Genomic DNA, 21660 nt, shown 5'->3' on the forward strand with positions numbered 1-21660 from the left:
TCGGACAAGATTCAAGGTTGATTCTAAATCCTAGTTCCCTCATCTGCTTACTTCTCAGGGTTACCAGTGAGGGTGAAAGGAAATCACGTATTTCAAGCCCTCTGTAAGACCCTTGATAAGTCCATCAAGGTAGATCAGCCATCAAGTCAAACCCAAACAGAATTTTCCATCCCCGTCTTTCAGTCTCTTAAATTTCAGGCACCCCCTATTCCCAAAGAAGCCTTTAGCGGCAAGGCTTTGAAGAATACAAAAAAGGGGGGTTTTCAGATGTCATTCTGTGGCAGGTAGACTCTAAAATTGTCCCCAATGATCCTTACTTCTCAGTATTCATGCTTGTAGGTAGTCCCCTCCCCTTGAATGTGGGCAGGACCGCTGACTAGCTTCCAACCAACAGAATATGGTCAAGGTGATGGGATGCCATTTCTGCAATCAGTTACATGAGACTGTGACCTCTGTCTGACTAGCAGACTCCCTCCCTTGCTGGGGAGATGGAGCGGGCCCCTGTGTTGGGGAGGCCCATGTCACAAAAAACTAAGAGTGGCCTCTGGCCAACAGGCCAAGTGCAACAGGACTGTGGGAAGTAAAACCCTCAGTCTGGCAGCCTGCAAAAAAACTGAATGCTGCCAACAACTTACATGAACTTGGAAAGAGATCCTTCACAGTCAAGTCTTCAGACGAGATCACTGCCCTGGCTGAGGAATGGACAGCAGCCTCAGGGAGCCTGAGAGAGCAGCTCAGATGTGCACAGACTCCTGACCCCACAGAAACAGCGAGATAACAAATGTCGTTTGTGGTCAGTGGCTGAAGTGGTTCAGTAAGTGTAGTCCTCAGCGGCTAACTTTGTTAACTAACACAGGGTCCCTTTCAATTTGAATTTCTCAAGTCATCCTAATTCAGAAGTCACATGGTGGCAACTCTCTGTACACCTCCAGCTGCACTGTGCTGGGCTGTCACAAATTTAAAAGAATGGACTAGACACTGATGTCTTTCAAAGAGCCACTACGTGAAACACACCTTGACCCCCTTTCCTCCAACAAAGGGACGTCATTTGTCCAATCTTCCTCTTTGATGCAAGTGACAAGGAGGAAAATCAAACCACGCCATCTCTGGGTCTAGAAGGAAGGGATACCAGCACTCGGCCTGGCCTGCCTCACACCAGGAATGCAGTTAAATGGTTCTGAGTCATGAGCCTCCCCAGACTATTTGGATAAAACTGGCATCAGAGGAAGCCAGTAGTGGAGTATCCTTCAGCAGCTACTGTCTTACTGTTTGCTATCAAAATCTATCTTCGATAGCAATTTTTCCATGCCAGCATGAATTTCTCACGCTAAATACAAGTTATTTTTAACTAAGAGCCTTAGGCTGTAAACTTGCTCCCCCTGAAGAGTCAGGTCAAGCAAAATCAAAGGAGTCAGAGAAAAAGAGGCAAAATACTCCTCCAAGGAAACGCCACGTGCCCTGTTCCACCACTGTCCTCTCAGTGCTCTTGCAGGACCTCTGGCCCTTTCTCTCTGCCTCTCTTCACCTGTACTTTTCTTAATGCATTTCCTCTGACCAGCTCTTCGCCCTCCACTCCATCTTCATTCCAGCTGCTCCTAGAAAACTTGCCTTTATGATATCAGATCTTTCTAGATAGCTAAAGTTTGCTCTTTAATTCAATTTACTACTCTAAATACTTAAACCCAGGGTTTATCAGGCTGAAGGCATCAGGCTAATCATGCTAACCACCATAGCAGACAGTTGAAGAGCTGTGTCTGCAAAGCCTCTAAAAATGTTCCACAAATTTCCCTTCCCTCCCACATGATAGAATGGGACCACGGTGCACACTGCAGGTTCAAAACCTAAAAAGCAGGTTTCAGGCCTTTCCCTGGCCCTCAGTTCCTATGTGGCCTTGGTTTGTCCTTTATTGCATCTAAGATTCAACCTCTTATCTGCAAAAAAGGTAGTTGCACATATTAAGGGCAAGAGTTAAAACGGAATGCTGTGCCTGAAAATACTGTAGAAAGTGTTATAAAAGTAGAATCGTTGGCAATAAAGAAAACAATTTAGCCTTTTCTTATAACTCAGAGTTATCTGTAGATCAGTCATTGTATTCGGAGTCCCACACCTGCTTCTTCCTCCTGACGTCGTAATTGTCACGACCGCCATGGCATCTTGTGCCAAGCAGCAAGGTGTAGCCTTCGGGGCCTTCAGCAGAGTAGCGTCCCCTGCCCACGTGCCTAGCAGCCCCGCTACCAAGTTTACTGAGATCTCATTGCTGCTTCCTGCGGTTCTCCTGCTCCTCTCCAGCAATCAGGTCACCACTTCTTCTGTTAACCACCACTGCGAGCATGTCTCTCTGAAGCAGCCTGTCTCCTTCCCTCTAAACTGTCTGGGCTTTGACATCATATACAAACGTGTTAGAACTGCATGTAAAGTGAGAGCTACAGCCGCCGGATGAGAGTCTGGGAGCTCTCCCTTAGAGGAAAGACAGAAGCTGCGTGTGGGTTTAACATCTACTGTGTAGCCCAGAGACTCTTTAGCTTCTTTCCAAGATCTTCACAGCACACCAGAAGGTGAACAGTAGGATTCAGGGCAAGAAAGAAGCTTTTACATGATGTCTGGTGTATAATTACTATTTACTGTCTCTACATAGGACCTCACTTGGTGCCTACTTACATGCACAGACATGTATCTGCACACCTAATATTCAAAGGTCAGGAGACCATGGATGTATCTGATATGCAGAAGGAATTCCCATTTAACAATGATCATAAATTTCACACAGTTTAGTCACCACTTTACATATGTTATTTCACATAATGCTCATAACTGTCTAATGAGATACGTACTATCATCCCCCATTTTGAGATAAAGACATCTAAGGCCCAGAGAGGTTAATTAATTTGCCCAAAGACATACAGCAAGTAAGCAAGATGATGAGAGATCCCAGGCAGTCTGAGCCCATAGCCAGTCCAGATGGGAATGAAAACATCTCCAGAGACTGTTGCAAGTTCAAGTCACATTATCAGTTTTTCCTAACAATGAACATTAAACTCTAAAATCCACCCACTGAACTGAGACTTATCACAATTTGCACATAAATTAGTATATCTCAAAAATTCTTAGAAATCACCATTGCTATTACCACTTGCCAGGTGTTTTATATGCATCCTCTCAAATGGTCGCAACTGCCCCTGCCAGATGGTGAATCTAGGCTCAGAAAGGCACAGTCACTCACCCAAGGACACACAGCTATTAAGTGGCAAGAGCTGGGATTTCAATTCAATTTCTGACTTCAACGCCTATCCTCTCTCCAACATGCTGAGCGACTCAAGACAAAATAGATTTCAAGGCAAACTATTCTTTTACGCTACAATCATTCTTTGCAATTCAGTCTGTTTCTCTAAATCTTGCACAGCTTTGAAACTGAAACAATACTGGCCTGGAAGTGAACACAGCTTGACTGAAACCTGAATTTGGCCAGTTAATAGCTATGTGACTTTGGGAATGTCACATAACCTCACTAAGATTGTATTCCTTCACAGCAATCCAATTTCAGAGACTTTATGAAGATTTATGTGTGACATACCGATGTGTCCTGGTCCCTAGCACACAGAGCACGCTTTAAAAACTCTTCTGTTAATTCATCAATTATTATTTTCCCACTTGAAAACATGGAATTGCAGGTTGAGATTTCAGACTGACAGATTTAAGATAAACTAGCCATTATTATATAAGACAGAACACAGAATCTTCACATCAAAAGTAAACTCGCTGAAAGTGATCTTAGAAATCACTTCCTATCCGTTCGTTCACCAACCCTGAGTACCATGTTTAGGAACTGGGCTGAGCACACGGGATCAGCAGCGAGCAGAACCAAGTCCTGACACTGGTGGAGCATAAATTCTAATAAAGAGTCAGAAAATAAACACAAATAAATAGGCTATTTTAGAGGATCAAGTGTTATGAATAGAGATGGTAAAACTCCCTCTCATTTGGCTGAGATGGAAACTGTCCTCCAAACCAGAGAATGGACTTGACTGGCTAAAAGCCCCACATGAAATTAATGGTATATCTTTGCTCCCTAGACCAGCCGTCCTCACATTTTTACAAGTGCCAGAGTCACCTTGAGGGCTTATTAGGGCAGACTGCTGGGCTCCACCCCCAGAGCTTGTGACTCAGTAGGTCTCTTGTGGGTCCCCAAATTTGTACTTATAAAAAGTTCCCAGGTGATGTTGATGTTGTTGGTCCAGGGACCATTTGAGAACCACTGCCACTGCGGAATACAGCCATACCAGAAATCAGTGAGGCAGGGCGAGAGGATAAATACCCCAAGCCTCCTCCTCCTGCCTCGTACTCTCCTGCCAGTGCTCCGCATCTGCTTACTACAATCAGGACCAGCGGGCAAAGGAGTCACAGCCCCTGGAGCTCAGAGCAGTGCAGAGCAGGGCTCCATGAACACAACTCCCTTCCCCTGCCCCTTTGCCAATTAAAAGGTACTAATAACCTCCCACTGTTCCTAGTCTCTCGATGTCTCAGCATCCCTTGTAGGTTTCCTTAACCCCAACTCCATCCCATATACAGTCTCTTTGTTAAAGTCTCATGACACATTGGAATTGAATTCTGTTTTCTGTCTGGATCCAGAGAAATACATCACCAGACCCCAGACAGCTCCTCCAGTGGTGATACTTTCTGAAACTGACAAAAGAAAGCTATTCTATTTCTTCCTACAGAAATATCTATCAAATGCAGGCCAAATATCAGATAATCCTTTTTTGCTACATAAATATGAATTATACATGCAACTTGCAGGAACCTGCACAGCGTATGCAACGAGATCACTCTGAAGAGAGCTTTATGGCCCAGGCTAGGCATTAGAGTGACCAGTTCAGCCTGGTTTTCCTGGTACAATCCCGGATTTAGCACTGCAGGTCCCACATCCTGGGAAACACCTCCATCCTAGACAAAGCAGGACAAGTGGTCACCCTCACCACGTGCTCTTGTGCTCCAGCAATAGCACCACCACCACCATGACTAGCATTTGTTGAGCTGTTTCCACCAGCCTGGCCCCAGGGTAAGCATTTTACATTCATCACCTCACTGATTCCTCACAACCACCCTACAAGCAAGTTACTGTGATTAGCCTCATTTCACAGATAATAAAATTAAGGCTCAGAGGGCTCAAATAACTTGTTCAAGGTCACACAGCTTATAAAGAGCACAGCACTGACTTGAGCCCACACAGCCTGAGATCAGAGTCTGCGCTTTTAACCATTACGGTTTCCTTCATGTCCAAGCAGATGGGTCCACCTACACCAGACCTGATTCCACAAGAAGAGCCAAGAACTACCAAAAAGTCATATTAGGAACAAGCAGAAAAACTGCCATCACAGGAGCAAAAACTGACACATTCTTTCTTCTGAGCACACAATGAAAAACTCAGTGGGGAGGTATTTGGCACCTTTGGAAAATTAGAGATAAAATTACGTAGGCTCATATTTCAGAACCAAAGATTCTTGCTGCAAAATCTGAGATGTTCAACACTTGACAGTGCATCCTACAAATGCAAGGGCAGTCCCACCTGATGGCTTAGCCTTCAGCCTCTCATTTGCAAAACTCAAATAATAATCACCTCTCAAATCCACAGGGTGACTATCTTGTGGGTTAAATTAACTCAATAAACTATAGTCAGCCAAAAAGTGTTTTCCTAAAATGCTGTGTTTGGTGGAGACCCAGAGGTCCAAAGACCATAGTCAAGGATGAACCCTTCATCCCAACTGAGTTTCTGGTGGGTGTGGCACCTTCAGCTGCTGAGCCTCCAATGTGCAATCAGCCACATGCAGGGGCCCAACTTTTGTCCCAGGACAAGGGAGGGTCCTTCCTCTCTATGAATTACCCTGTTTTTAAGACTGGGATGGTTGAGATGTCTTTGGGAAGAAGATGGGGCTTCTCTCTTGGGAAGACAGCCCCTCTCTCCCATTCCTCTTACCACCATAAAAGTCTTCTAACATTCAACATCATGTGATGAAGGACCCGGACTCTGAAACGAGACTACAAGTACGACCGTGGCCAAGCCTTTGAACCTCCCTAAACCCAATTTTCTTATCTGATATATGAAATTGTTGGGCCTGCTTCATGAGGTCATTATGAGAATTAAATGAAATCTTAGAACTCCCCCACAGGAATTCTCATCGAAAATTCTGAAGGAAGGCTTTCCACCCAGGAATTTCAAATAGGACCTAAATGTTTCCCCTAAGTATAAATTTAGCACAGCACCTGGCACAGAGTAAACTGAAGAGAGAGCAGGAAGCAGTGGCCAGGAACACAGATTCCAGCCTCAAATTGCCTGAGGTCAAGCCTTGGCTCTACCACTCACTAGCTATGCGACCTTGGGCTAACCACTGTACCCACATCGTAGGACTGCTAAAGAAGGCTCTTTAAGTGACAATTAGTAAAGCCTCTGAAAAACGTCTGGCTCATTTGAAGAGTGTTAGTGTTCACTATCTGGTGTACCTATTCCCCTGGTGTTCAGTTTGAATCCTTCATGCTCGGCAGACATACCCCAGTGCACCTGTGATCTTCATAACTTTTGAATCTGGTTCCCTATTATTATTCCCTTATCATCCATCATTTCACCAAATGACTTGTCATCTCCCTGTGTTTTCTGCTTTCCATTCCAGCATAAGCCAAATGCTCCTCTCCTCGGTATCCTCCTTCAGGTTTAGAAATCTTCCTCCCAGGAGAGTGCAAATTCCTTCCAACATACTCTAATCAGGACTGTTCTGATGGAGTTGCTGTTTGAAATGAACAATCCTGGACACATATTCTGTTTGTTTCATCTCCTAGACCTGGGGATTTCACAACTCACTCCTTTTGAATGGACCATGGATGGTGTCAAATAACAATCCTGATTAATCAGGAAAGGGCAGATTTTTAGTATTTTAATCTCTATCAAAGATCGCAAATGATTTGTTTTTCAGGGGAAACAATCAAAATTCTAAAGCCAGAGACTAGAACTCCAGCCCTTAAGAAACAAAGAAGTCATCTGGTCATTTTACAGATGGGAAAACTGTGCCCAGGTTTGCAGCATCTCTAAACACTGAAAACATTATTCCTCTGTGTCAAATGTGTCCTCCTTGGGCCTCAAGCAAACCTAGAGGCCGTCCCATGGAAGAATCTCTGCTATTTCTCCGCTGAGGCCCCAGGAGAGAGGAGGTGTGGGAGGTGGATGGACACTGATGCCTACTAAGGTCCCTTCCACTGAGGACTCATCACTCATGCGTAAGTATCTCCCTGTATCTGTGACACAATTCTCTACTTTGCTCCTCCTAAGCAGATGCAGGGGGCCTTACAATTCACCATAGGAATCCTCAATACAGACTTTGAAAGAAGCCTTTCCATACAGAAAATAACACCAAAATTTGTTTTGAAAGAATGATTGAAGAACAGTTCACATGTTTAAAATCTCCATAATTTGCAACAAATCTTAAACTGCAAGGGTGTCACGTTTTCAGGAAATAAATTAAATGCAGAAATATTACAAAGAGAAGCATAATTTAATTAACACTTATGTTCTTCTCTATCAAGAATTATCAACTAATTTTAACAAGGTTTTAAGAGTATTCTCCTTTTCAGATGAAATGGAATATTACAAATTAAAGCCAAAACGCCCCTTACGTATCACCTCAATTCCATTTCTCCCCACCCCTCTTCTACGAAGTGTAGCTTTCCATTATGCTTTTTATACTAACATAAACATAGTGTGATTATTAACACAACATTTGATTGCTATATCCACAAAACTGGCTCTTTCCCCTTCCTAGAGAAAAGGATGTGGACTTGCACATGCTGAGTTTGCTTCATGAACCAGAAGAACCTAATCATATTTGTAAATATCCCTTAATAGATGCTCTTATTTTAGATAAGATCTTCCAAGATGCTATTCTTGTATAAGCAGGATTCTGCCAGCGTTGAAGATGTCCCTACAACTGTGCATCCCTAAAGAGGAACCAAGAGGCCAGAAAAGGTCAGACCAAGATACACCACGTCTGCTTCACATCTGGGTAGTCACCTCACTTCCATGATATCCGGTATCTTTGACTAAATAAGTCAGGAATCTACTGAAGCCTGGCGCACATACAAGGTCTTGCCAGATAATCTGTAATCCATTTTAACTATGTCACGGTGTCAGAAGCGGGGCAGCCATGACAAGCTCACTATCATGGCCAGATTTTAATCAGAGATCAGACTGTCACAAAGAAGGAAACAGTAAGTAAAACATGCCTGAAACGTGAGAATTTCTGTGAGAGGAGCTGAGTCAAGTGGAATCTATTCACTGTCTCTCTGCCTCCAATCATTTGGACCTTGTATATAATGTAAAAGACAGTTGAGACAAGGGCAAAGAGTCCAAGGCATAGATCCTGGAATCAAAACAGTGGCTAGAACTAAGACTCTCTAAAGGGAGTTGAAACCCCAAAAGGAGGAAATGTCTGAGATTTGAATCAAAAGCCTATGGATCACAAAGGGATGGCCCAAAATTAGACACATGAAAAGGCCGGCTGGGATGGAGGAGGTACCAAAGGCCCCTAGAGGTCCAGGTGGTCAGCAACTTTCCAAGGACAGATGACAGTGGCTGAGGTTTTGGAGGTGAGAGGAAATGAAAATACAACTGAGAAATGCTTCAGTGCTTGCTAAGTCCATTCTCAGCTGAAAGCAATAACAATGTGCTTTTTGCACACAAGTGATTTTAAATGTATCCTGAAAGTTTAATGTGTGGTAAGAGGTAAAGATAATGCAGGTAAGAAAGCTCTGACTTCATCAACCTTCACTAAAAGAGTGACCAATAGAGAGAGCTGGTCCCAAGCTAAACTAAGAGATTCTGTTTTAAAATATGTATTCATCTCTATAGACAATGGTGACCTTGGGACTCTGGGATTCATTCAGGTTTAAGTGCACTCCTCCATTAAAAATGGCCTTCAGTGTGTCAAGTCCCAGAATTAACATTCTACTTGGAACACACATCCTCTGTGCAGAAAATTTTAAAGACTTAACTGAAATGGAAAATTTTCACGAAGTATACCTCCCGAAAAAAAGTTTTATAAACGTTTGTTTTAACAAAAGGTGGTATGGTACTTGAGTTCAGTTAAGGCGTTTACAAGTTTGAGCTGAGCATCTCAACTGTTGAAAACTTTTAAGTTTCCTCTTTCCCAGGAGGTCCCACAGTTCCTCCGTAGATCCAGTTTAAAAGACCTCAAGACAACGCAACCCAAGTGTTAGAGAGCTGCCCTCTGCTTTGTTCCAGACAACTGTGTTTAGAGGAAGACAACCATCCTGAACTGGAGCCAGCCGAGATACAGGGGAGAGGCTGGCAGTGCTCCTGGCTTCTGAATATAACTGATCATTCCTCTCACCCCTCCAGCCCCAGCCCTGGTTTGAGACAGGTCAGCATCTTGCTTCAAGTCTTGGTTTCTGAACTTTTGGAGCTGAAAGCCACTCCCCCAACCCAATGCATACATTTCCTATAACAAAAGGTGAAAAGATAATATGAAAGGCAAAAAGGTGGTAAATGGACAATATTTGGCAGAGGAAAGATTCACTAAAAAAAAAAGAAAAAAGTAACAGTTAAGACATCAGGAGCTCTGGATCCGGAAACAGGAGAGGAACTGGACATGGAAATGGCTCTGAACTCAAAGCTGGTACAGTGGAGCAGAACGAGGTCCTGGACCCGGTCCTGCATGTACAGCTGTGCCGGGTCCACATAGCCACATGCAGCAGCCCTGACCCAGACACTCAGGAAAATTATGCCCTCCCTCCCTCCCACCAGGAGGGGTGCTGACACCCAGCCTTGCACAGCCTGATTTAGCAGGACTGAAGATGACAATGAATAAATGAGAAACTGCTCCAAAATCCAAGCCCCTGAAAGTGGAAGCCAGACCAGCACTTCCCCAAGTCAGATGAAGGGAAAACTCAAGGTATCTTGGTTTCCTTCTTCCTCAAGGTCACCTTGCAGAGATGAGACCAAAAGGGGACTGGAACCACCATAAACTGGTGACCCTCCCGTCTACTTATAGACACTGCCTAGACAAGCACAATGAGGATCTTTGGAACCACCCCTCCACCCACCCACACACCAAGCAAACAAGTAATCTGTGAAAACAGGTAAATCCCTGGAGCACATCCCCATCAGGAAGTCAAAGGTCTGGTCAGTCCATTTGGATTTTGACAAAACCACTCTTCGCTGGAAGATCTCATAGTTATCCTGAAAATATTACTGCAATCGAGTTTCTCCTGTAATGACTGTACTATTGCCACAGCAATCAAAACTAACAGTACAGGCAGGACATGTGTTGATCCATATAATAATCTGTATATTTACATTAAACCTTTCAATCACTGTAACCTAATAAATTCTCAATTTTGATTTTATGTGACAAGAAACTCTAGGAATGTCAGAAAAAAAAAAAGCCTAAAATAAGTACTAATTTGTAAAACTGGGATATGCAATAAAAATAGTAAATTTCAGCTAAATTATATTATACCCTTCATCTACTGGTATTTTTTATAAACTGATTCTTGTGGAACCTACATACTAGTGCGAACATCTTACAGTGTTATAAACACATACTACTCCAACTTGTAGGATAAAGCTTGAAAAGTTTTCTGATGGATCTTCGTATAGTTCATTTTTTACTTTCTGACCTTCATAATTAACTGTTTTTAAGATTTGGACTAAGTCCATTCTAAGACAATAAGTCTCTCTACTCAAAGTCCTTTAAAGAGTAAAATCTTGACACTGCTCTGACACTGGTGCCCAAAATAATAAAAAGAATTAAAAGATTTGAACACACGTTAAAAATGACGTTTGCATTTTTCTCTAAGATACTCGCTTTCCTATCCTATGTGTCTTTTATCTGAGGTTCCTACGGTAGGCAGCTCCTAACATGGCTCAAAAAGTGCCCCCCTTCCTGGTAGTCAAGCCCTTGGGTGATTTCCTCCCCTTGAGTGTGAGCTGGACCTAGTAACTTGGCAGGAGTAATGAGACGTCACCTCCAAAACTAGGTTACAAAAGACTGATTTCCATCTTGCTCATACTGTCTTTTTTTTTTTTTTTAATGCACACAATCCTGGGTTCAATGCCCAGTGCCTCCTCTAAAAATAAACAAACAAACCTAATAATCTCTCCTCCAGAAAAAAAAAAAAGTTCTCCTTGCTAACATGAATTCATGCTTAGTTCCAAAGAGACAAACAGCTGACCCTCCGAAGATGAACCGTAACCATCCACCATGAGTTATGAGAAGACCATGAGAAATGGTTACGTGATCTCACAACAGGGGTAAAAGAGGAGTAAAGCAAAGTCGGGGTGATGTGAGAGGAAACAGGCTTTCCAGGGTCCCGGGAAGCTGGAGCTGGGAACCTGGGTGACAGCACCACGTCCTCCCCACATGAGGACAAGCATCATCGAGCCCAGAATGTTTGAGTTTAATAAACATCTTTTTAAGAGCAGCACATGGACTGCTGGTGCCAGGTTCTTCCAGGGTGTTGATGGAGGCCCCCACAACACACAGTAACGGAGCTGTTTTCTCACCTCTCATCTCTGGAAGCTGTTCATCCTGTTAGGAAACTAAGGGGCCAAACATATGTTGTATCTGCTCCTGAGCAGGAGGGCCTCCACTCTTCTGTTAAACTTCTACACCCTTGGCTTAATGAGGAAGGAAATGAATGAATGGTCGATTCCCTCCCCTTACCAATCCAAACCCTACCAAAACACTCCAGGCACAAAGCATTCACGTCTTCAATTTTAACAGATGTTGCCAAATGAGCACTCAAAAAAGCTGTTTCAATACTCACTATTCAACAATGAACAAAGCCACCTAATTGCTCAGATCCTCGTCAAAACTTGATAGTCTTAAACTTTTCCATTTTTGCCAAACCGATGAGGGGGAAGACACATTAGCTCCGTTGGCTTAATTCACAGTCTAAAGAGCCTAAAAGGGAGGCAGGGGGAACAGCACCCAAGAACAACGCCTTGCAAACACCAAATGCAACAAACTATCTGGGAGACTAGCGAGGCATGAGAAAGAGTGATGCCATTTACTCGGTGCCTGTTTTGTGCCAAGAATTGAGCTTGACAATTTACAGGAGTACGGGAGCCCTCGCCGTACTGGGTTATGGGTGGGCCCCCCTTTGCAGGTGCAGAAAGAAAGGCTGAGAACAGTGAAATAACTTACCAAGTTCACACCACAAGCCCAGAGCTGGGATTTATAGTCACACAACCATCACCACCTTCCAGTTTTCAAATCTTCCCATCCCTCCGAAACACTCTCTCTTGCCCACATCCCTGCTCCCATGCCCAGCCCCAGGCAATGACTGTTCTGCTTTCTGTCTCCATAGATCTGTCCTTTCTGAATATTTCATATAACACATAATCTTTTGCATCTGGCTTCTTTTGCGCAGCTTAATGTTTTTTGAGGTTCATCCATGCTGTAGCATCATGCATCAATAGTTCATTCCTTTTTATAGTTAGTCGTGTTCCGTTGGATGGATTCACCAGTTGATGGGCATCTGGTTTGTTTCCAGCTTCTGGCTCCCACGAATAATGCTGCTCTGAACACTCACATCCGTACCTTTGTGTGGATATGTTTTCCTTTCTGTTGGGTACATTCCTAGAAGCAGAATGACTGGATCCAATGGCAGGTGCACATTTAACTTTTTAAAGAAACTGACAAACTGCTTACCAAAATGGTGTCGCCATGTTTTTTCACTCCCTCCAGCATCCAGTGTGTCAGCTGAACATTTAAGAGACTGGAAAGACTTTCTATCTGTTCTACTTGTGCACCAGTCAATGTATGTGTGCCAGATGTACTCCAGCCACCAGGCTCCAGGGTGAACAAAAGTGTAAGTCTGTCACACTGGAGACTCACCTCAATTTATTAGTTACCCACCAGTCTGATGGTGGATTTGACGGGCTTCTGAGCAGCCCTCACCTGGGTAAATACCTAGGACGGACAGAGGGAAATACCACTGAAATTTTGAAATAAAACAGGCAAGCAGATTATCATTTCTCAGCGGCTCCTCACCTTTTCACCACTCTGCCTTTTTGACATATTAATTCCCATTTTTCACAGTTGACCTCTGGTAGCTCCCTTGGGATCTAAGCCTCGAATCCTCACTGCATCCCTCTGTATCTTTTTTAGAACCTGCAACTCTTACCAACAGGGGACACCTAACTGATAGTATCGTGTTCATTTCGCCCTCTTCCAGGCAAATAAGAGTGTCCAGCAAGACCACATCCAATGCTGACTCCCATCACCCCAACTGCCCACGCTGGCCCACTCGGACACAGCACCCATGAGCCCCACTGTCCCTTTAGCTGCATCTGATAGCTATTAATCCGCAAAAAAAAGAAAAAAAAAAAAACCACAGCTTTCTTCTTCTCCAAACCAATTTGAATCCATTTTATAAGATTTCACAAGGCACTCTAACTGCTTTCTAATATCTACATGGTGCTGCCTCCTGGCCCCAATTCCGTAATGTGCCTGCAAATGCTATTACATCTGTCAGGCGTGGTTTGTTTTCAATAATCTCATAGCTTTTTTATTTATTGGAATGCCACAGCCCTCTATATGTTTACTTAGTCTTTGCTTGTTTATCGAGCACACAAAGCATCTTTCCCTCCACTGCCCCTGAGTGTCATGCACCTGACTTCTACGTTAGGTAAGAGATGGAAATGGAGCAGGAGACAGAGCCCTGAGGCAAGGAGGACTGTGTGTGTGTGTGTGTGTGTGTGTGTGTGGTGGGGGTGACAGGAAGGGAGAGAAGATGTACAGGAACACTTTCCTGTTACAATGTGCGACCACTTGGTTTCTTGCCATTCTCATTTGCAAGGTAAAACATGCTTGGAACTAAACACGCCCCTCTAAACCCTTGAATGGCCACATGTATTAGTGCCACCTGTTTCATTCTAAATCTCTTTGTGAAAGTGGTTGCAGAGAATCAACCACCCCCCTTCAAAAGAAGAAAAGGAGAAAAACTAAAAATCATCACCAAAACTCAGCCATCTAATTTTCAATTCCTAACATCAGTGCCCCCTTGGCCCGTATACAGACCCCAATGCCAGGGAAAGTGAGAGACAAGGCCCCCCTTCAGGATCAAGCAGTACAATGCACTCTGCGTACATCATCTAGTCTAGTCTTCATGAAATCTAGTGAGGCAGCTATAATCATTCTCACCTGACAGATGAAAAGCTGGAAGGTCAATGACTTGCCCAAGCTGGCACAGCTAGAAAGTGGCAGGGGCAGGATTCAAACTGAGGACTTCAGACTTCAAATCTCATCTGCTTTTTGCTAAATCAGGCTGCCTCCCGCGTTCAACTCCTCTGTCCCCCATCACAGTTGCCACAAGACTCTACCATCTCTTCATATCATTAGTAAATATTCATCAAGGAACCCACTGCCTGTATGGCATCGCTCTTGTTTCCACAGCAACACACTGCCAGAGAGTCATGGGAGTATCCCGGGCTCAAAGAATGATGCTGTAATGTCCTGTGATCGTGGCTTTGAAAGGTGACAGTTACACCACTACAGAGAATGCTGCCTCAGCTGGCAGCCTGGAGCCCACAGGAGCTGTGCTGGGGCTAAGCAAGAACGAATTAAGGAGAGGAGAATGGCAGTGGGTTGTAACCCAAGAAGATGGTCAGCTTCCACTAGAAACATGTCTGCAATTGTTGCTGAAATGAATCCAAGCCAGGTTTGCACATGAATTGTTCTTTTATTAGGAAACAAATCAAGCAATCCAGGAGAGAAAGTGAAATCTGACTGTGCTGCTAACAGTTCCCCAGAGGTATCTGGCAATGATTATCGAGTTAAACAATGACATTGCTAACAACTGACAATCGCCAGCGAGTGAGTCCCTTCTAGGATTCATTTTTCGCTCTCAGTGTACGGATGCTGAAACCCACTAGTAAATAAAGTAATTATCCCCTTATCCATTTGTTTAACTGATTCCCTCTTTCCTCATCTCAAATCATGTTTTGCCACACTCTTCGCAAGATGATTTTAAATGCTTTTTAAACTCTTATTCCTTACAAACATCATCCTGGCTCATGAAACACATCTTGAAAGAAGGAAGACGGAAAATGCCTGTTGATGACAAGCTTTTGCCGCTGACTTTTGGACACCGTGACCAACATGTTACAACAAAACATATCATCCCAACTGTATACCGGATGTAAGCTTACAAATCAAAATTGCTTTCGAGACCGGGGGTTCTCAGGTTAAAAGAATATGGAGAGCACACCACTGAGTTTTAAAATGTTATTATTTACCCAAACTTGCCAAAAGTTTTAAATAAGATTCTTTAGAAGAAATCAAACCAGTGTCATATTTATACTAGATCTGGATTCCAACAATGTCTGCGTTTAGAAAGAAAGAAGTCCATTTTAAAAAGTCAACATTTGCAGCATTCCGGCATCTACAAGTGCAGATGTTTGGAACCTGGAAGGATTAATTTAAATGGTCTAGTTAGTATTAACCCAGAAAGGAGAGAATAGATACATGCAGAATATTTCCGCTTTAACAAATGAGGCTTAGAATGCATCAAATCTTCAACACAAGCTAATCTCCCTCGTTTAAGGAGCCCCTGGAACAAAAGCAGACACTCGGGAAGTACAGGATAGAGTAGGTTTGCAGAGGGTACTCAGCTCAGGTAGAATCAAAAGAAACATAGGATGCCGCCAACAGTAGATTTCTTCCCAAACTGTACTCCAGGATTGCTTTTCTTTCCCGTGTGTTCTGAAGAACAAACAAAGAAAAGGTGCTTGCTCCTCACACTTCTCTAAATGTTTTAACAAAAGGCTGCTGAATAAACACATTACTCATTTAAAAATTGAAAAGAAGTTCTATTCTTGAGATGAAAGCAACTGGATTTGCATTTTAACAGTTGTGGGCGAGCGCCACCTGGCGGGAGCACTCGGAACCGGCGTGCTTTTAGCATCGGGCCGCTTTCCCAACCCCGTACGGTTTTACCGCCCGCTACCCAAGAACGCTTTGAGACCCGCGGCGGAATATGTTTGATATTGTTCTCGCCGCCGAATTGTGAGTACTATTAATGTGTGGCGGGCCGATCAGGCCTTGGAGGATAGTAAAACCTAAGTCACGAATGATGCCTGGTCCCCAGGACTGCCCCCAAACACCCTCCTTCCTTCCCAGCCCTAGCACACCTAATGCAGACCCAAAACGAGGAAAACACGAATTGTGCACCATCTTCAGAACGGTGCTGTGGCTGTCCCTCTTCTCTCATTTGCTAAGCCAGACTTTCAGCTGCACACACGTCAAAAGTATCCTACTCGCCTAACTTCCCAGCCACGAAACAGGATGTCCCTTCACAGAAGTCCCATATTCAGTTCCCATTTTGGCCCAAGGAAGACTCCAAGGCATTTCCGATGGAATGTCACTCCAGCCGTTCTTGGCCTAAGCAGCAGCCTGTTTAAAGAGGTTACACTCCCCCATAGCTTCTTTCTCCCTGTTTCTTCCAGGGTGATAATATAATGGGCACCACTGTTACTCATCAATCCAAAATGAGTTTTTTCCCAAGTTCCACTTGCTCATCTCAGCCGCTCCCTGGGATCCCAGCAACCTGCCCTCAGCGCGGTCACACCTGAACTAATGTGCTAGGAAACTTCAAGGTGATTCTGAACTTGGAAGCACACCTGCACCACTCCCTCCCTTCTCTCCTTACCCCACCGCTTACTCTCTGGGGACTCAAGGCTGGAAACTGCCTCTGGTGGGGTTTGGGGATGTGTAAGACCCCGGATCCTGGTGGCCTCCTGTGCGTGCCAACTTGCCATTAGGAGAATGCCAGGGTAACCCCCCACACACACACGGGGAACTACCTCTGCTCACCTCCTTCCCGTCAAACCCAAATTCGAGTCCCCCAAACTTTTCAGGAACATACACGCTCACCGGTCAAAGCCACTCCACCCGAAGGGCCTTAACAAGAGGCCCGTTTACTTTGGATAAAAACCACGGGGTCGGGAGGAGGGGCTGCTGTCTCAGTCGTTAACACAAACACCCCCACAGTGCCTTCAGCAGTATGAGATCAAGCTTTAGGGGCGCGTCGTATTTAGAGCAAGTCTGGAGCTGCCTGTATCTCTCGGGAGAAAAGAAAAGCCACCGCCCTGGCAGCCTCGGCCTGCTGGCGACCGGTCCTCCCCACGAAAAGCGCGCGCTGCCCGGGAAGCTGCCGGGGAGAGGGTGATCCACCCCGGGCGTCGATGCCACTTCTCAGCTCGCCGCCCCAAACACTCAAGCGACAGATTCCGACAAGTGGGAGGCAGCGAGCGTAAATATTCGCCACAGACGCGGAAAGTTACTCGAGCCCGGGGGCCCGCAGGAAAGTAAAGCGGGGCACTTCGCCGAACGCGGGCGGCCGAGAGACACCGAGGGCCGGGCCCGCTGGCCCGAGCACGCCAGGACGCGGCGGTCGGCGGCTGCAGGCGGGGACCGGGGCTCTGGCCGGCGGCCCCGCGCCCCCCAGGAGCCCGCACAACTTTCTCCTCCCGGGCCCGGCGGCGGGCTCCTGGACGCGCCGGGGAGGTAGCGGGGACCGGGGGTGCACTCACCTGCGGCGCTCTGCGCCCGGGCGCCGGGCAGAGGAGGCAGCTGCAGCCTCAGGAGCAGGCTGAGGGCGAGTGCGGCGAGGCTAGCCATCCGGGCGGCGGCGTCTCAGCCCCTTCCCGCGGGGGCCGGGGCCGGGACTGGGGCGGGCGCGGGGCGGCCCCGCATCGCCGGCGCGGCGGCAGGCGGTGCGCGCCGCTAGGCTGCAGGAGCCGGCGCGGCTGCGCTCGGAGCTGAGGCGCGGCGCGAACTGAGGCGGGAGGCTGGGCGGGGGCGGGACGCGGGGCGGGGGGCGGTGTCCCCCGAGTCCTAACGCCGCCGCCGCCCGCCCGGCGCTCCGCCTCGGCCTCGCACACACCCTCGCGCGCACGCCCGCGCCTCGCACACGCCCGCGCCTGGCCCACGCGGGCTCCCCGCGCACCCTCACCCGGCTGGCCGGCTCGAGGCCGCTCGCTCGCACAGTCACGCGCCTACACGCATCACCCCCGCGCCCACACGCCCTGCTGGGTCCTCGCTTCTTCGCCCCGCCGCCACGCTCCGTCTGCCCACCAGAGGCGGTCGGGGGAGGAGGGAGAGAGGGAGCAGCCTTTTGAACTCGGAGTGGGAGAACAGGTGAGTGGGGGGACGGGTGGGTGAGGAGGGAAGGAGGGGGCAGACGTCTCAACACGGGATAGGGGGGCCAGGTGAAGAGGGGGAAGGGAGGGGCATCTCCCCTAAACTGGGGCTGGCTTCTGCTCGCCAGGGTCAGTCACGCCCTGAGATGAGAATTTCATCTAAGAGTCGTCACCCCCGCCTCCCACCTCTCTCTCTCTCCTGGGTGCATCGATGATGACTGCGCTGCAATCCCCCGACCACCACCACCTCATCAGCCGCCCAGGCACCCCTCTTATTTACCCACAACTCTCCCCTGTTGCCTCCCCCTAGCGGGAGGGGGCGAAGACTGGGCTTGAGGCATCCCATTCTCTCTCTCTGCTTTCCCCCTTCCCCTTCTCCGGAGACAGCACCCTGTAGCTTTTTCCTTTTTCTTCTCGGTCTGAACAAAGACCTGGTTGGAGCTGAAAGCCTAAAACCATACATAGATCAGAGTTCGAGGTGTCCCTTGCAGCCCACAGGCCGGGACTTTGCTCTCCTGGGAGCAGGGATCTCATGGAGGAAACGAGATGCCACTTGGTCCTGGCTGGAGGCCTGGGCTGTAAAAGCCAGAGGCTGAGCCCCTGGGCAAAGCTCAGAGGATTCCTGCTCTGAACCTGGCCAAAAGCCTCTTTCTGTTTCAGCAAACAGCAATCCCTCAGCCTTTTCCTTGTTGGGACTCCAAGGATTGGACTGGACAGACTATGGGGGACAAATATGAAAGTCAGGCCTGGCTAGGGTTTCCAAAACTGGGGAGCCTAGGGCTCTGGATTAAGCTGTTATGGCAGAGAACACAGTCTCCCTCCACCCTACCCTAGTTCCCACTAGATGGACTGGAACAACTCCCTTGAATGGAGAACTATTAATTCCCCCAACACTTTACTTGTCATCCCAGGCTAATTCTTCTACAGTCTGTCTCCCCCCACCGCCCCCCTCCACCACCTTCAAAAGGTGAAGGGCTTGGACTAGCCTCTTGAACTAGCCAGTGCAGCCCACACAAAAGATTTGCCAGGGAGGTTGTTCAAAGTTCTGCCTCCCAGACCCCTGTCTGGGGAGAGTGGGATTCCACAGGTCTGGGGGGAGGCCCAGGAGTGGGACCTATTACCAACTGTCTCAGAGATTCTAAATCATTGCACAGATATATACAGAGCACTTAACCATGGGCCCTGCTCTGCTCATCTCTGGGGACATAGATGAGTGGCTCTCAGGACAGTTGGGTTAGGAAGATCCCTTCTGCTCAGGGATAAACAGCTGGCTGCTCCCTCCACCAAACCCTCACCTGAGACCTGTCTCAGGCAGAGGAGTTGTTAGGGAGCCTCCCTGGAAAGGTCCAACCCAAGCCCAAGATCTGTGCCTCTGGGCATGGCTGATCCCAGGGGAACAATTTTCTAATACACCAAGGAGCTTCTAAAACTTGTCCTGGTTCCCTCTGGCTCCTATTCATTACCTCTCTCGAACTCTCAAACTTTCTGGAAAAGTGTAAAATAGCAGTTCTCATAGCGTCTTCAGAGTACAAGCCCTCCTACACCCACACTCAAGAGATGCTATATCTCTGCCCTAAAAACTCCCACTGAATAGGGTTCATGTGGCCCCAAGAAGAACCTTCATTGCAAAGGTAACTGAGCTGTGGAACAGGCACCACTAGCCATTTAGATATTAAGTTTAGAAATTCAATCTTCAGTCAGACTAACCACATGTCAAGTGCTCAGTAGCTACACATGGTTAGTGGCTGCCATATTGGACAGCACATTTCTATCAACACAGAAAAGTCTTTAAGACAGCACTGGTCCACATACAGCCCATGGGCCAAGTCTGGCCCACTGCCTGTTTTTTTAAATAAAGTTTTATTGGAACACAGCCATGCTTATTCCTTTGTGTCCTGCCTATGGCTGCTTTTTGCAGAAAGTTCTATTAGTGCTGCTCTCAAGCCAGCAAACTACTGTAATAGGGAACAACCTTTGTATTCTATTACTAGCTAATCACTAAAGGGATGTTGCCTATAAGTTTAAATTATACGTAATAGCCCATCTCTGGGAACCCTGCCTCCCAGGTGATGAGCATTAAGCTAAAATAAATACCTTTGTTTAGCTCACAAGAAACACCAAGACCAGGCCCAGCCGTGAAAGCCTGCAGAAAGAAAGAAATTAACACATACCCCCCCCTCAACTCCCCACCACCCACCACCCGGAATCTGACCAGAACCAGGAAATGTTTGACTTTACCCTCTCCCCTTTTAGTATAAAAGCAGCCTGAATTCTACCTGAGGGGAAGATGGTTCTTTGGTTCTAGTTTACTATCTTCTCAGTCTGCTGGCTTTCTGAATAAAGTCTCTGTTCCTTGCCCCAACAACTCGTCTCTCGATTTATTGGCCTGTCATGCAGCAAGCCGTATGAGCTTGAACTCAGTAACACTACCACCTGAGGATTCCTTTGTAAAGTTCTGCTTGTAGGTGCATCAATGTTATTGGATAATGCGTGTTTTTTATATAATAAAATGAGTTATGAGGTTACATTTAAAAAATACTTACAGTTTTTAAGTTGCATTTGAGTTATTTATATTTGCATGTCTCGACAGAAAGCACTAAGGTATATTAATATTTCTGCCATAAAAAACATTCAAATAAGCCACAACCTGCCGCCCCCCCCCCATTTTTATAAAGTTTTATTGGAACACAGCCCTGCATATTTCTTTACATATTGCCTGTGGCTACTCTCTGCACTAAAGAGGCAGAATTGAGTCTTTGCGACAGAGATTAGCCCGTATCACTGAAAATACTTAGTGTCCTTATCCTTTACAGAAAACGTCTGCCAGCCCCTTCTCCATAGCCAGTATTAACAGCACAATCTGAAAATCACTGGTGAAAAACTGGTTCTCAAAGTGTGGTCCTTGGACCAGTGGCATCAACATCACCTGGGAACATGTTAGGAATGTGGATTCTCAGGCCTACCCGAAACCCATCTGAATCAGAAATGATGGAGGTGGGGCCCAAGAATGTGTGTTTTACCCAGCCTCCCAGGTGATTCTGATACACACTCAAGGGGAAAAACCACGGATCTAAAACACCTGTGGAGGAGATGCCAGTGAGTGACTGGCACAAAAAGGTGTTAATGGGCTCCGGTGGGGACAGAAGAGTTTGGAAAGATGTCAGAAGAGTGGCTGCCCATCCGCTGCCTGGTTCCTCTGCAGCAGAGCCTTTGACAGCCCTTGGATGAGGCCACACCAGCCAGGACAGGACCTCTCACCAGCCGCCTGTGCTCACGCCCAGGCCCCACTGCCTGCCCAGCCCCGCCCTCCTATAAAGTTGTCAGCACATTTGGAGCTGTCTCCACGCATAAATTCATGGACCAGCTGTCTCTTTTAATCTGGTTGCAAGATGAAACCATTAATAGATGTCAGACACATTGGCAATGATCTCTTCATTAATAATTTCCTTCTT

At 46.5% G+C, this 21660-nt stretch overlaps 1 protein-coding gene across 10 annotated transcripts in view; it reads right to left on the reverse strand.

The window, feature by feature from the left end:
- PTPRT (protein tyrosine phosphatase receptor type T) overlaps positions 1-17826 on the reverse strand; it is a 944743-nt gene extending 926917 nt beyond the window's left edge. For all 10 annotated transcript variants that reach the window (XR_012500633.1, XR_012500634.1, XR_012500631.1 and 7 more), the window contains exon 1: positions 17600-17826. Coding sequence is in view for 5 of the 10 variants with exons in the window: in XM_074347294.1 (XP_074203395.1) it covers positions 17600-17687 (88 nt within the window). In the remaining 5 variants the exon portion in view is untranslated. The remainder of the gene's footprint in view (positions 1-17599) is intronic.
- Positions 17827-21660: the final 3834 nt, after the last annotated feature.

This window comes from Camelus bactrianus, chromosome 19 (genome assembly GCF_048773025.1).
Source record: "Camelus bactrianus isolate YW-2024 breed Bactrian camel chromosome 19, ASM4877302v1, whole genome shotgun sequence".
NCBI classification, from domain to species: Eukaryota; Metazoa; Chordata; class Mammalia; order Artiodactyla; family Camelidae; genus Camelus; species Camelus bactrianus.